General features: G+C 36.9%; 3 protein-coding genes across 3 annotated transcripts; 2 read left to right on the forward strand and 1 right to left on the reverse strand.

Annotated features, from left to right (window-relative positions):
- Positions 1–3,924: 3,924 nt before the first annotated feature.
- Positions 3,925–4,903, forward strand: LOC147488330 (uncharacterized). Its single transcript, XM_086569802.1, has one exon. It carries the CDS (start codon positions 4,296–4,298, stop codon positions 4,740–4,742), a length of 447 nt encoding a protein of 148 aa, XP_086425928.1. The 5' UTR covers positions 3,925–4,295; the 3' UTR covers positions 4,743–4,903.
- A 3,582-nt stretch (positions 4,904–8,485) lies between these two features.
- LOC147488331 (receptor-like protein kinase HERK 1) lies at positions 8,486–11,490 on the reverse strand. The gene has a single exon (XM_086569803.1). The coding sequence runs from the start codon at positions 11,184–11,186 to the stop codon at positions 8,721–8,723; it is 2,466 nt and encodes an 821-aa protein (XP_086425929.1). The 5' UTR covers positions 11,187–11,490; the 3' UTR covers positions 8,486–8,720.
- Positions 11,491–12,567: 1,077 nt separating this feature from the next.
- LOC147488332 (uncharacterized) lies at positions 12,568–15,496 on the forward strand. The gene has a single exon (XM_086570477.1). The coding sequence runs from the start codon at positions 12,644–12,646 to the stop codon at positions 15,338–15,340; it is 2,697 nt and encodes an 898-aa protein (XP_086426603.1). The 5' UTR covers positions 12,568–12,643; the 3' UTR covers positions 15,341–15,496.
- Positions 15,497–15,630: the final 134 nt, after the last annotated feature.

Here is a 15,630-nt window from a genome sequence, read left to right on the forward strand (position 1 = left end):
TTGATTTGTCGGAGATGTTCTTGCATAATTGGGTCAAACTCTGCAATCATTTCAATTAAGCTAAAAAACATACCATTATTAGCTTCATAAATTTTCTCATTCTTTCCACGAAATGCCATATTGTTTTTAGAAATTGTCTTAACAACAGCAATAATTCTTAATAGTACATTACTCCAATGTTCTTTTTCCCTATCAATTTGCTCTTGGATATGCTTATCAATTGTTGTTTTGTTGTTTAATCTTTCGCTTAACTCATCCCAAAGTGTCAAATTATCAATGTGACCAAAGAGAAAATTCATGTTTTTTAAGTTTGGTACCAATATTTTGCCAATCATCAGTCCCTTCACCGTTTAATTGAAATTGGGTGCAACTTGAGTTAAATAACTTGCAACAGAAACAAAAGACCTTATTGCAATATTTTGAATAAACTAACCAATTTCTATCAAACTTCTCTCCATTTGGTGCTACTTGGGTATAAAATTTAGCTGAAAATTTTCTTTTTGTCTTCATATCAATAGGAAATTCTACGTCACTAACTCTAATTGGACCCTTCTTAACTAACAAATCTCTTAGTTTTGTATCAATTTTACCCCATTGTCCAGGGTCATAAATATCTTGAACTAAAGAGTTGGATTGTTCATTAAGGTTCTCATCAATACTAGCAAGCAAATCTTCTGTTGAGTTATCATTTATTTCATTTGTTTGATTTTCTTCAATGTTATCTTGAACATAAACACTAGGAGCAAAATTTACATTAGGATCAGTATCAATGTGTTCTATATTTTCATTATTATCCACTTCTATTGGTTGGTCAGGTTGTTCATTTACTACATTATCACTTAAACTAACCGATTCACTTTGTTTATAGTTTTTTATAAATTTAAAAATAGCTCCTCTTTGAGATTCAATCGCCTCATCTACTTTTCTCTTTTCTTGACGTTTTTTATTACCGGATTTATACTTTCGGTTCATGTCAAAACAGTAAAATAATATGCAAGCAGCAAGCAATAAGCAATAAGTCCTCACATAGTCACATAACATACCAAAAAATAAAATAAAATGGAAACAATCACCGTGAGACGAAGCTTAATTGATAGGCGAAGTCGCGTTTGAAGTATAGGGTAAAAAAGTAGACAATCTACGAGACCACGACAATCACTTTGGCTAAGCAAGTAAGCAACTAGTCCAATTATACCTGTTAAAACCACTATCCACTATCCAAAAAAGAAAAGAATGAGTTTGAGTAGAATTAAATTAGAATTTAGAATATAACAATTAAAGTAAAAAAAGACACCAACCTTTTCTTTTCTTTTATCTTTCTTGAAAATGGAGAGAAGAAGAAGAATATATAGAGTCAGAAAGAATGAGGGATTATAAAACCAAAAAAAACAAAAAGAAGATGATAGAGGTAAGAGTGTATTGTTGGTTTTATAAATAGATGAAGAAGAACGTTGATTAGTTATGGAGGCGTGCATTATTTTGCTTGAGAATTGAAGGCGTGGGAAATGGTGGAGAAGAAGAGCGCGAGAAACGAAGGGTCTGTTTCTCTCAGATAATTTTTTTTTTTTTTTTCCAAAAAAAAAGTTTTTTTTTTCCTCTTGGACCGATAGTGGACTGGACTGGAATATATTGGGGGCCCCTTGAGCTGCGGGGCCCTAAGCCGTTGCTTATTTTGCTACATGGATGAGCCGGCCCTGATTCCTATGAATGGTGTATACATATTCAATGTATATCTTTATCCTCCTTTATTACAGGTTTGAACAGTAATTTCTAGCTAAACTACAGTTCTGATTATCAAAGGCAACTACTAATTTGGAAATTTCGTGAATATCGCCCGACAAATCTTTCTCCTATACTTGCAAATCATCCACAGGAAGGAGTTAACTTTTTCATAGTGGCAACCAATTTAGTGAATTTATGTCAGGGTTGCTAAATGAGACACTGACATTTCTACTGTGAAAGTTAGTCTGATATTCAGTGCAGCAATACCATGGGCTCTGCTACTGAAGGCAACATAGATCCTAGACTAATAACGTCTAATCCAGACCTTAATAATGCTTTAGATAGTCTGGTTCTGTTCTTCTTGTAAACAACTTTTACTTGCATCCTCATCAGGTCGAGTATATGAATCTCTTCCCCAGTTCAAGAATGGCTTCCACTTTTTGCTGCAAAATAATAAATTCCAAATCCATTCCTTTGCCCTGGTTCCATCAGTTCCATGGATCTCAGCAAACAGCATGTAAATATGAAATAAGAAACTCTTTACTATACAGGTATGCTTTTTAATACCGGTGTTGTCAAGGCATGCATCCCCCCTCCCCATACAGGCACAAACCACATAGAGGAGAGACAAAATATCTACCAATAACGATTGGTTTCAATTTTTATGCTTGTATAATTAATTAGAAATTCAGGTTCTTAAGATACCACTGAGGTTGCATCACAATCCAACAGTGCCCAACACCGTTCCAAGGCTTGGTTTGAGCCTTGAATGGTCGACACCAAGGCCAGTAATGAACAACTTCAACACTATATTAGACCCATTATGACCTCAGTAGAAGATGAATCCATGATTCATGTCCACTGTCATGAATATCAAACGGTGGATAGCTTTAACTTACTACCCTGTACATGAAGCCTCTTGATTTCCATGATATGGTCACTCTCTAATCCCTCAAAGAATCAAAACTGAATGTTTCATTTACAATATGAAATAAGGCCGCACATCTGTTAGCGACCAGTGATCATCATCTCAGAGACTGTTTTTGGGAGATGGAAGCACCCACTTGGTTACTAAAACTTTTGCAGGAAGAACTTATGACATGTAATATTCAGGTACCTGACGCACTTTAGTGCATATATATATATATATATATATATATATATATAAAGTGGAATTACCAAAAAAAAAATTTACAATATCACCCTATATATGCTTGTGCTAACTAGGTTCAAAATGCTTAGCTCCGTAATTTGATACTGGTATGTTCATATATATCTAGCAAATTACTGCCAAAGTAAACAATAATCCGTTTGCCGTCCTTCTCATTTGGTGACACATTACAAAATATATAACGAATGTGTGACGCGTGGAATTTTCAACTTAAAACAAGATTTACCAGGACATATATAATCGAGTCAAAACCAAACTTTTAAAAAGACGTATAGAACTACTTGCTTGCCTTACAAAACAAACATCGTGGAAAGGAATGCAAGTATTAATCAAGTAGGTTCATGGAGGGTCAGCATATATTTTAATCAATGCATGCTACATAACATGATTTCCCTAGGAAAGAAACACTAAAGACATCGTAATCAACCTAAATAAGATCGATTACTTCTATACCCGGATTAGTCGAGGTGCAAAGACTCCAACTCTTAGTTTTTTTTTTTTTTTTTTTCCGCTAATCGACTCCAACTCTTAGTCGACCAGACAGTGTAAACTAACTTTCAACTACCTATAAAATCCACTTTCAGGATTATTGACCATCTCAATCCATTGGTAATTCCGTTCATCTACCACTAACCTCTTTTGTCTCCAAGTCATTTTTCTTTAAAATAAAAACTTAAACCATGTACTTCAGTGTGTTGAATACTTGCATTACAATCATACTTCTAGCCTGCTTTTTGGGACATACAGCATATTTGGAGGCCAATAAATTATATGGGGACAGAAAACAGAAATAAATATAGGGACCTGTTTGCCCATAGGACTTCCCATAGCCAAAAGCAACATTGGTAGTTCATTACCTATTAACAATTTCCATCCATTGAATTTTAGTACTTCCACTTGTGACAATAGTCATATAAATGGATGATAATAGAAAGTGAATGCTAAGGTCTTTTGTTGTGCAAAATTCTGTTTGTATGGTCTCAAAGTCGCTTATTGCATTCGGTGAAAGTGTTGCATGCCAAACTCTTTAAGGAGTTGCTTCTTAGGCTCTTAGCATCCTTCAGAGTTCAGACATACTAGCAAAAAAAAGACATAAAAAAGGGTGAGAGAGTGCGACGTGTTTAGGAATAAAAGTGAAATAGGATAGCCAATTTACCACCTGGAGCATCTTATATACACACTCATTATACCTTCTCTAAGCCTACCACAAAAAGCAACAATTAACTCATTACTAATGAGGGAATGGCAAAATCATTCCAAATACTCATGCTCCTACCCAAATACACAAAGTTAAACGCACTAACAACTCTCCAAAATCCATTTTTCTTCCAATCTAAGCTTTCATTCTGATATAAAGTTATAAACCCACAAGTCCATTTCAGAAATCACTGACTTGAAGAATATGAGTTCCAAGTGCATATCTAGCTGTATACATGATGCTCGTGTGCCTGTCAGAGCAACTTATGTGAACCTGTACAAGTGGCCGGAATCTGATGCAGAGTTTGTGAAGTGGGTGAGTTCTAATGATGTTCACAAGGTTACTGGGCAAAAGTCCAATACTAACAGTAGTACGTCTCCAAGAGTGGTGGATAGCATATCATGTAGGCAGATGTACTTGAGAAGCTACACATTTTCAAGGAAGGAAACTGTGCCAGAGAAGACTAAAAAGTGTTTTGGCAGAGTTAGAGGGAAAGTGGCACACAGAAAGAAAAGAAAAGTTGGTGTTGGTGGTGGTGGAAGGAAGTGCATGGGACTGAAAAGAGTGAAGGAGATATCAGTGGCTGCATTTTACTCCATCTTGAACAGACTTTTGTCCTGCTCTGCCAGTGTGGATGTGGTAGACCATTAAATTCAGTGTAATGAGTCTTGCAAAATGCTGTGTTTGTGGTTTCTTCCATTGAAAAGTAGATAGCATATTGTCCTGTAAATGGAAGATGGTTTCTGTGTTCTTGCATTTTTATGATTTTGGAAACATTGTTCTAATTTGCAAACTTTGTTTAACTTGCTTGATCCACTTTGTTATGGGATGTCATGAGCTGATAAGCTCATGTTTATTATGGAATATATAATTTAGTTTTCTTATAGAAGTTCAGACAATAATGAGGATCAAGACTTTAGAAAGTATCCTTTTTGGTTATCAATATCAATATAGATTGATAGAAATTTATGTTAGAAAAATGGATTTGCACAAATCCATTGAGACATGAATGAGTAATTTGTCTCCCAAATTATCCCACATTAAGGTGAAATGGGTTTATCTTGAAACGATACGTAAAGAAAAACTTTTTCGAAATAATGCATTGGTTCGAAACAGTGCATTATGCCGAAAATGTGCGATCTTTCGACACTGGTTCGAAACAGTGCATCATGCCGAAAATGTGTGACTTTTTGAAATAGGCACTGGTTCGAAACAGTGTTTTATGCCGAAATAGTGTGACTTTTCAAAGAGTTGTTCACTTTTTCCAAAGAGGCACTGTGTTGTTTCGAAGAGACACCACTCACTTATAAATAGTGGATGAATTTGGAGAGAAATACACACCAGATTACACATAATTCTGATATTTCTCTTCTCCCCCTGTTCTTAGTCAAATACTATGTTGTGTTCACTGAGTCTATAGAATTGAAGTGCTAGCTTTCTATAGAAGAAAATTTGTTCTATCTTGGGAAACAGTTTCCAATCAACCTTCAAGCACCGTAAAGGGAAAAATCTGTCTTAAGGACATAGTGATCATCACTAGGCTCGGATTTAATCATTTGTAAATTATGTTCATTCGTTGAACTAAAAAATTTGTTTGTTTGTTGATATTAAAGGTTTATTCATATCAATTTGATTTATTGTTTACTTAATAATAAATATATTTTTTGAAATAAATTTCCTACAATTTGAAATCACACTATAGTAGACTAGTAGTCTGTTTGAAATCACACTATAGTGGTCTGCTTGAAACCTAATACACACAATACACTTTCAAGGTTGCCTCTCAATTTCAGTGCCATTCCAAGTCTGACTATAATGTAGGGGTCTTTATGTCAACTTGTTTTTAACATTGTCCCTCACATATTAAAAATTTAGACAAGAGCATTACATCCATGCAGTAATTTAACTTGAAACCTGACAAGAGAAGACAAGGGACTTAGTAGCAGTCTAGCAGATATGCATATAACTCTGACAATTCAATTATCATGACAGGTTAAGAAAGTAAGAATTGCTTATGAACATTATAATAAGTAAACTTGGAAAAGAAAAAGGTTACTATACAGACACTTGTATAAAGAGAAAACTTGTGTTCCACACCAATACATCATGATAATTAATGACACTATGTAATGCTTGTTGAAGACAACTCAATCCAGGTACTTATAAAAATATTACTCTTGTTCACTACTACAAATCATTGTCTTTCTTCTAAAATTAATCATGTTTAGTAAATTCATTATTATAAGTTATCATCTAATTCCACAGGCATGGTATAGAAGTCTTGTGTGTGCTTGTCGGGATGAGATGATTGATGTTTTAGGCATTGGATACATCCCCTCCGAAACAACCGTAACTTACGAAGAGAAAGCTCATGGAACTTCCAGTGAAAATTGCAGTTTCATATAATTAAGGAAATTAACAAAGACCAATTACTACATGTAAGTTATCTTTAGTCTGGTGAGGTGGGCAGTTATAAACTTGTAATGCAAGCCTGTGTATTAGGGCTTTCGGGGAGATTACAGAAGTTCTACTAAAGTATGTATAAATGTATGATTGAGATTAAAACTGAATTGCAGGTGCCGACTAACAAAGTCGGTAAAATCTTTGGGTGATGATGCCAGAGGTTTGGGGCTCGAACCCCACCAGCATCAAAGAGTTACTACTGATCTCATTTAAAAGAGATTTTCCAATTAAAAAAAAAAAAAAAAAACTGAACTACAGAAAATGTTAACCAAGTCTCAAAATAGTGTTAAAAGTTTCATTAAGTACATTGAACATGGATTAGTAAGCAGCGAGATAAAGAAACAATACTGAAGCTACGTTCAATCTCAATGTTGAACCAATCCACAACTAATCAGTGTTTGAAAAAGAATGAAGTTTTTCATTTGTTAATGGATATCCTAACCCGAGCATTATATCAAGTTAATTCACATCTTCACCTATATACATATACTATCAATAAGAAACAGAAAACTTGGTGCTGAGCAAGAGAAAACTCCAGATCAAATGTTCAACAAGGAAACGATATAAAATGGAAAGGAGCCCTAAAAAAATATATGTAAGATTCCAGCTAGTCTGGAATTCTCCGATAATGTTTCATGAAGAGATCCATAAAGAATTGTCCTGACTTCCTTGTCATTTAAAAAGTAATGACATATATGATAGAATAAAAATTGAAAAGATATATACTGGCAATAGATTTTAGGGTGAACTAGTATTAACCCCCCACTAGATGAGCCAATTAGATTTTCCCCCCACTAGATGGGAAATTAGGGTCTCCCCCCTAAATACACACAAAAAAAATTCGGTCAACCCACTTTGACTTTTTGTTTGTGTGTATTTAGGGGGGAGACCCTAATTTCTCATCTGGGGGGGGGGGAATCCTAATTAGCTCATCTAGTGGGGGGTAATACTAGTTAACCCTAGATTTTATAAGCAAGCACACTTGCAGTTTCAAGTCAATACAAAAGATTAGGTGAAAGTCTGCAAGGAAGTAAGCACTTAGGAATAACAAGAATAACAAAATCAAGAAGGAATTTCCTCTCTTGGCCACCTATGTTGGCAGATTGTCTGCAGACCGAGCACTCACCATTTTCTAGGTTAACCATTTATCTCACCATTTTTAGTACCTAAGCGAGAATCTGATGTTTTCAAGGCAGCTTCAGAATTAAAGGAACATTCATAATTAGACTTTATAAAAATAAATGTTCAGATACTATAAAACAATAGTTATATTGTAAGATACTTATATTGCTTAATTGATAATCTTATGAATGATTCCAGATACAGATATACAGTCCATACTTAATTTTCATCCTTGTTAGAAGCATGTCCAACGTGCAACCCCCTTTTCCATTTATTTTAGAAACTATAAACAAAACGCAGGAAGTATTATTTGGACTGTGAGACAATTCATCTGAAATTAATACAACCAGAATATCTCGTTCAACTTGAGTTGAACTGGGCCTCTGAGATCAGTCGGCAGAAACATAATAATGAAGATACACTAATCAATGAAACAACCTCTTCCTCAAGGTCAAATGCTAATGCGAAGCGATCAGCTAGATATCATGATTTACCTAAAAGAAAAGATATAAAAAGTGCTAAATTATTCTAACATTGCTTTCCTAAGGCGATTCACCTAAGTCCATCTAGAGCTTGCAAATGATCTCTTCAATTTTATAAAATATAGCATCACTTAAGTCCATGTCCTCACCCATAGCACCCCAAGTGCCTGGATCAGGCAAATTGTCACTAACAACAGTGATTAACCTAATTCATGAGGTTTTGAAAACTAAATGATTTAAAATCAGTGAGCCATGTCCTTTATTTCAGGGAGGATGCCCATAAAAAGACTGTATAAACAGGATAAAACCCACATCTACAAATAGAGAGAGGAACAAAACACAACCATAACTGATTAATCACAAAACCGTGGTCAATTATGAAAAACTGTACATGCAGCGATATATAAACTTAAGAAAAAAAATGCTCGAAACACTTGCAGTCACTCACCCTACCTGCACATGAAGGAATTAACCATGCACTTTGCAATTTGAATCAGGAAGATGACCACATATAGTTTGTGTGGAGTTGCAATTATGCGCCCGTAAGACCTCCAGTTTCAATCTACCTCCCTTCAGCTTTCACTAGTTGTGAGAAGACCTTACTCATTGAAGTCCCAGAGAGATCATCTATTGCACTGAACTCTTCGAAATTAGCACCGGTTTCCACAAAATTGGCATTGTTGACTAATGGGGAGATCTCACCTATCTGGTTTGTGCTGTTTTCATAAGGATCACCTTGGTTCGCTGCCTCTTGCAGTTGAAGAGCATACTCCAGATTCCATAAGACATCTGCCATTGATGGTCGATCGACTCCATATTCAGCTAGGCACTTTTCCGCTGTCTCGCCAAATTTCCTGAGAGAGTCAGGTCTTACTTTACCAACAATATTAGGGTCTATAATCTCCCCCAACTTCCCACTTCGTTGCCACTTCATTGCCCACTCACCTAAGTTCACCATCTCTCTAGGGAGGGATGGATCAATAACAGGCCTTGCACAAATGACTTCAAACAAAACTACCCCAAAAGAATACACATCTGATTTCTCAGTCAACTGCTGCCTTCTAAAATATTCTGGATCGAGATACCCAAAACTCCCTTTTACTGCAGTACTCACGTGTGTCTGATCAATTTCTGGCCCAGCTTTAGAAAGCCCGAAGTCAGCAACCTTGGCCATAAGATTCTCATCAAGTAAGATGTTAGCAGACTTAACATCACGGTGGATAACTGCCTTTGAGGAACCAGTGTGAAGGTAGTGAAGTCCTCTCGCCGATCCAATGCATATCTCAAGCCTTTGCTTCCAATCCAAACTGGGAAACTCGGAGCCATAGAGATGACTCTTCAAGGTCCCATTCTCCATGTATTCATAAATAAGAATCATCTCATTCCTTTCATCACAATACCCAATTAATGAGACAAGATGGCGGTGGCGGAACTGAGATAGCATCTCAATTTCAGTCCGAAACTCAGCAAGTCCTTGTGAGGATTGGGGATTACCCCTCTTGGCTGCAATTTTTGTGCCATCTGCGAGAACCCCCCTATAAACCTTCCCAAAACCTCCAACCCCTATAACCAGACTCTCATTGAAGTTGTTTGTGGCCTCCTGCAACGCTACAAAAGGTACACGATACCCAAGATTTGTGGCAGTAGAACCAATCGTCCCATTAGAGTACTTACTTCCCATACTTAAAGAATTTCCTCCTCCGTTCATCATAAAAGGGACCCATGTTTTTGAATGATGGGAACGTAGGCGTTGTCTTCTACGCATCATGACGACAATTAGGGCCACTGCAATCAAGACAACCAAACCAACAACGATCCCTACAACCAACCCAACTTTCTTCTGTGACTTTGACTTTGGCGGTGAGGGAACAAATGGTCCACCATCAAGGCTTCCTCTAGAATTGTTCATTTTCATAACCTCCAAGCCGTTTAAAATCGCATTTGGATCAGCACCAGCAGAAGGTCCAATACTTACAGTAAGCCTTCTCATGTCACTTACAGTCACAATATAGTCGACATAATACGGAGCAGCCAAATTGCTGGTTTTAGAACTAAGATCCAAATTCCCAACAACCAATTGGGTAAAAATATAGACATTGAACAAGAGTTGGTTAAGAGCGGTACTCACTATATCACAAAAGTGAAATCTAATCAGATAGTCAAATCCAGGAACCACATCAAATTCCCATGTCACATTGAAATTGCTGTTGGTGACATTTGCTGGGCGCATCTCTGCGGCAGTACCATAAACGTTATTAGGGGCAATAACACTAGTAGGCCCACCTGGCACATAGTTCACAGCTTGTACATTTGAGACTGCTTGGACAAGATTCGCGTTGCGCAAAAAGGGTTGATCAGGAACCCAAGTTCTCCCCAGTGTATCGTTTGAAGAAGTTATCAAAGGTCCACCCATATTCACCCTATGTACTGTCTCCAATGCCTGTCTAGACAAACCTTGAAAGTTCCCCACAGGATTAGGCGTGGCATCATTGGTAATGAGTTCATCGGGGACAGAAACTACTTCCAAGGCATTTAAAAAGGCAAATGAATTTCCTGATGGCACAAACCTAAGAACAAGGTCATTCGTAGTAATATTCACAGAGAATTCCTTAAGCAAGGTACCACTGTTTACATTGAAATTATCGAGTAGAACAAACTGTTGGGTAGTAACAGAAAAGCTTGCACTACTCATATTATAACTCTGGTAAACAAACGGAAAGAAATGTAGTCGAATCCAATGCCGACCTTGCCTTTGAATGCGAAATGTGTAAGAAGTATCTCCAACGAAAACTCGAGCAGTCTGATATATACGCGAAATGGAATTCATAGTCGTGGTCGCCAAGACGTTTTCCGGGGTTGACAGGATTGTAGAGCTAGTACTATCAGACACATAAACAAGATTACCCAGTGTAGTATTGGACGAAGACCCGCAATCTATCATATAATTATCAGCTTGACCAATGGAAGTACATACCAATGACAATATAAATAACACCCAGAGAATCAACTTACATTCTTGGTTACCCATCCCTTTTCAACTAGTTGTAACTTGTAACAAACAATCACAAATCAATTAAAGTAGAGAAACTGAGAGTTTACATACCCAAATAATATATCTGTGTGTGAAGAAATTGGATGAAGCCCAACACCAGATGAGAGGTGTGAACACTTGATGACAGATTCAACGGTTGTGGGACTAAAAGGAATCAAACTTGGTTCAAGAGCTGACCTTATTTTTTTCTTTCTTAATAATTCTATTTGGTGGAAGTAACGTTAAGTGGAAATTTTTTGTCTTCAAAATACTTCACACGTTTTAGTTCACGGTTCACACACGAATAGTAATTTTGATGTGGTAGTAAGGTCAACTTCTATTGGACAAAAATATCTACTAGAAAATGTCAGGACTATATTTCCGCAAATCTAAGAAATTATTAGCATGGTGATGATGTCAATACAATTATTCTCTCGATATTTTCAGTCGTTATGGCATGAGTTTGATGCATTTTGTGCGTAATTGGCTCATCATTATCAAACAAAAAAAAAACTTTGAGACTCATTTTTGTCAAACTAGAATAAGACACATCATGCATGCAAGGCCCAAAATATCGATATCGATGAATATATCGGTGTACCCAAAAACCGATATATATCGGATATATCGGATATATCCATTTTTTTGGTAACCAATCAAACATTTAAAATAAATATCGGAATATATTTAAAATATCGGAAATATCGGATATATCGAAATATAATATCGGAAATATCGGATATATATCGAAATATTTGGAAATATCGGATTTATATTTTAAAATGGTCAAAAAGTCAACCGATATATATCGATTATATCGAAATATCATTATATCATATAAAGTTTCATCATATATCGGAAAAAAGAATTCTATATTCGGATAGATATATGTCGGAAATATCATGAAAATACCGATATATATCCATAATATCGGCATTTTTGGTCCATGCATACATGATACCAAAACATCTTTATCACATAATAGAAAATATCCAGCACTAGTGGACAACAACAATGTCCTCAACATTTAAGGGCTTCCACTCCGGGGCATTTATTTATATTTCTAAAATCTATCATCTCAGATTCTCAGTGGACAAATCAGTGTTCTCCTCATTTTTATAAATTAAATTATAATAACCCGCGGGCCCAAGTAGCCAAATCAAACAAATTAGATTTATACGCAAGTACCCAAAAGAACAGCCCATAACCCCCCAACTACAAAAAACAGCTGGATCCTGGATTATATCTGCAGGCAAGCCTGACTTTGCCTTACAGCTGGCAATATCAAATGGGCTTCTTTCACTTTGGGCCGGCCCACAAAGTTACGAAATATTCCGGATTTCGACATCCTGAAATTATTTCGGTCGATATATAAGACAATTACAATATTACCCTTGTTCTTCTCCCTCTCTCGGCAAAAACCCTGGAGTAGAAAATTTGTCTCATCTTAAAAGATGAACTTCTCTGAGGAATGGAAGTCTTTATGGACAATAAACTCAGTATACTCACCACCTTTGCTAATAACAAAACCATCCTCAAAACAACTTGGTCCACTTCTCTTCACACCATCACCTAAACCCCAAACTAAAACCACCCTTTTATCATCACCTTTTCTTTCCTCTCCATTCACTATCCCTCCTTTCTCCTCCTCTTCAAAATCACATTCCCAACAACCCCAAGGTAAAAAAAGCAACAATTTACAGCTTCTTAAATGCTCAAAAACTGATTTTTTACTGTTTTTTCCAACTGGGGATGATTTGAATAGAGTGGGCTTTGTGAAACTGGTTTGGAATGGATCAAAATTTGATATTTCGGATAGTGATGATGATTTAATGACGACAGAGCATGAATTCGATGATGGGCTTTGTCAAATTTCTGTTTCTGCAGTTTCTGTTGATGATTTTGAGGCAATAGGTAATTCTGTTATTGGTTATTTATTGGCTTCTTGTTTGGATACTGTTCATTTGTATAGAGTTGAAATTAGGAATAGTTATACGGATTTTGAGAAACCAGTTTTGGCTTATTTGGGGTCTAAGGAGTTTGATTGTAGAGTTGTGCATGCTTGTTGGAGTCCACATTTGCCTGAGGAGTGTTTAGTTTTGTTAGAGACTGGGGATTTGTTTTTGTTTGATATGGAGGGTTGTGTTGTGGCTGAGGAATTTCCGGTTGATTTGGAAGGGACTAGAATTGGTGTTTTGTTGGAACGTTTTGAATTAGATGAAAATGAAGAAGGGAAGGAGAAGAAGGATAAATGGTTGAGTTGTGCATTCAGTTGGCATCCTCGGATTTTTATAGTTGCTTGTTCGACTACTGTTTGTCAGGTTGATTGGAGGTTTGAGGAGAATGATGTGAGTGTTTTGGTGAAAGATGACATGTTTCATTTGAATAGTACGGTTGAAGATAGTCAGTTTATTGCATTTGGTATGGCTGGTTCTGATGGTTTTCATTTTGCTGTGGCAACTGAAAATCATTTGTTCCTTATTGATATAAGAAGACCTATGATGCCTGTATTGCAATGGGCTCATGATCTTCACAAACCAGATTACATAAATGTGTTCAAGTTATCAGAGTTGCGGACAATGAGAAAGGAAGATAAATATGAGTGGGCTTCTGATTCTGGTTTTGCCATATTGTTGGGGTCTTTCTTGAATTTTAAATTCTGTATTTTCTGCTATGGACCCCCTTTGCCTGTTGCAGATGGATCTGTAGCATTACAAGTCTCAAAATTCTGCAACTCTCTTTATGCGTGGGAGCTTCCTTCAGAGCTTTCCGTGCTGGGTCGTCAATGCAGCTGTGGAGATTGCCTTTTAAGAGAGGATCTTTCTAATGAGGCGCTTCCTGAGTGGAAAAAAGAAAGGGTTTTGGGGTTCTCTATTCTTGGTGGAGACGTCTCAGATCGACATCCAGAATCAGATGGTTGTAGTGGGTTCACGTTGATCAGGTTGGTGTCATCTGGGAAGCTTGAATTACAGAAATACGTTGCCTCCTGGGATTCCATGTGTTGGAAGTTAGAGAGATCAAGTGAAAGATCCTCACACGTTGATGATTCTCTTCTCAGTTTGTTTGTTGATCAGCCATATAGATTCCCTAGAAGATTTAGGTACCTGCGTATTGACTCTCTTCTTGGGTATATGAACGGTGATCTTCCCAAAGTTCTGATGTCTAAAATGAAAAAGTCTTCTCTTTTTCACAGTGAAAGACCACCATTATGCACTCAGGACAGTTATGATCTTGTATCTGATATTTTGAAAGCTGCAGGTGTTGATCGCATTGGCTTTTGTCCTAGAATTGAAGATCTTCTCAATGGCATCAGCTGTCCAATGAATATGCATGAGATAGCTTCTAGTAGAATGTGGGGCGGCTTAAATGTGGATCTCTTACAGTTGGCATTCACCTTTTACTCAGAGCTTACTGGAGTTCTTGTAGAGCATAGGAAAATACCTTTCGAAGCTTTGGATATTCCAACACCGCCCCAGTTGCCGCCGTTTTTTTCGAAGAAGCCTACAAGCAGAAGCAGCAAGTGGAAGCCTCGGTTACGTAATATTCATGTGGGTCCTGTGCTTCCTCTTCCTTATCTACTCACTCTTCAAAAAGTCGAGAAGAAGAAGAATAGTTTGGTTTTGGAAGAGGAAGAAAGTGAGTCCTCAGCTGAGGACGAACTAGCCCAGCAATGCAAAAATGTCATGATGGTAGCTAGTAAGACGATTTCACCAAAATGTCATTCTGAGCCCAACAATTGTCCTCCTGTTTCCATTGCAAATGAAGTAGGGGAGAATTGTGTTAGGTCACAGGAGCTAAAGCCCTTGTTCTTTCACAAACCTTGTGCCTCTTCAGAGAAAATCAGACCCAGAGTGGACTCCACGCCACAAAAACCGCTTTATGAAGATGAGAAGTTTGATACCTTCATTTCCCGAACTTCTGAGAAAGTAAATTCTTCCGATACCTTGAAGGAACCAGTCGGTTTAGATTTCTTTGATGATATGTGTCCAGTCAAGCTGAACTTTGATTTCCCTGAAATGACATTTGGGGCCAAGGAGTTGAAAGGATACAAGTCTTTGAAAAGGCAATTTTCAAACTGGTTGGATGACAACACCCAATATAAAGAGTTTTGTAGGTCACTGAAAGACTCAAAAACGGGATCCCTGATCTGAGGATGTGTGCGGTATAGAACTCTGAGAGTTTCATGAAGGTCCTACTTTTCCTTTTTGCTTTTCAACCATGTAAGCCGCGTTATTAACACTAACCTAGATGTACCAATGTGGAAGATGTGACCTCATATTTGTTCATATAGAAAATTTTGCTGTAAATCACTTTTTCTTCTGGCAGATACATGTCACATGACTTGTCAAGCTTGTACTCTTCTATCCCCTAGATCTGAACTTGATAAATACTTCTGTTTAGTAATTTCCCTAGTTTGATAAAATTAAGTGATTAATTTTCG

The sequence above is a fragment of the Coptis chinensis genome, chromosome 7, assembly GCF_015680905.1.
Source record: "Coptis chinensis isolate HL-2020 chromosome 7, ASM1568090v1, whole genome shotgun sequence".
Taxonomy (NCBI): Eukaryota; Viridiplantae; Streptophyta; class Magnoliopsida; order Ranunculales; family Ranunculaceae; genus Coptis; species Coptis chinensis.

Excerpts from the sequence above, each read along its gene's own strand:
- LOC147488330 (XM_086569802.1), top strand. The coding sequence starts at position 4,296 with ATGAGTTCCAAGTGCATATCTAGCTGTATACATGATGCTCGTGTGCCT.
- LOC147488331 (XM_086569803.1), bottom strand. The coding sequence starts at position 11,186 with ATGGGTAACCAAGAATGTAAGTTGATTCTCTGGGTGTTATTTATATTG.
- LOC147488332 (XM_086570477.1), top strand. The coding sequence starts at position 12,644 with ATGAACTTCTCTGAGGAATGGAAGTCTTTATGGACAATAAACTCAGTA.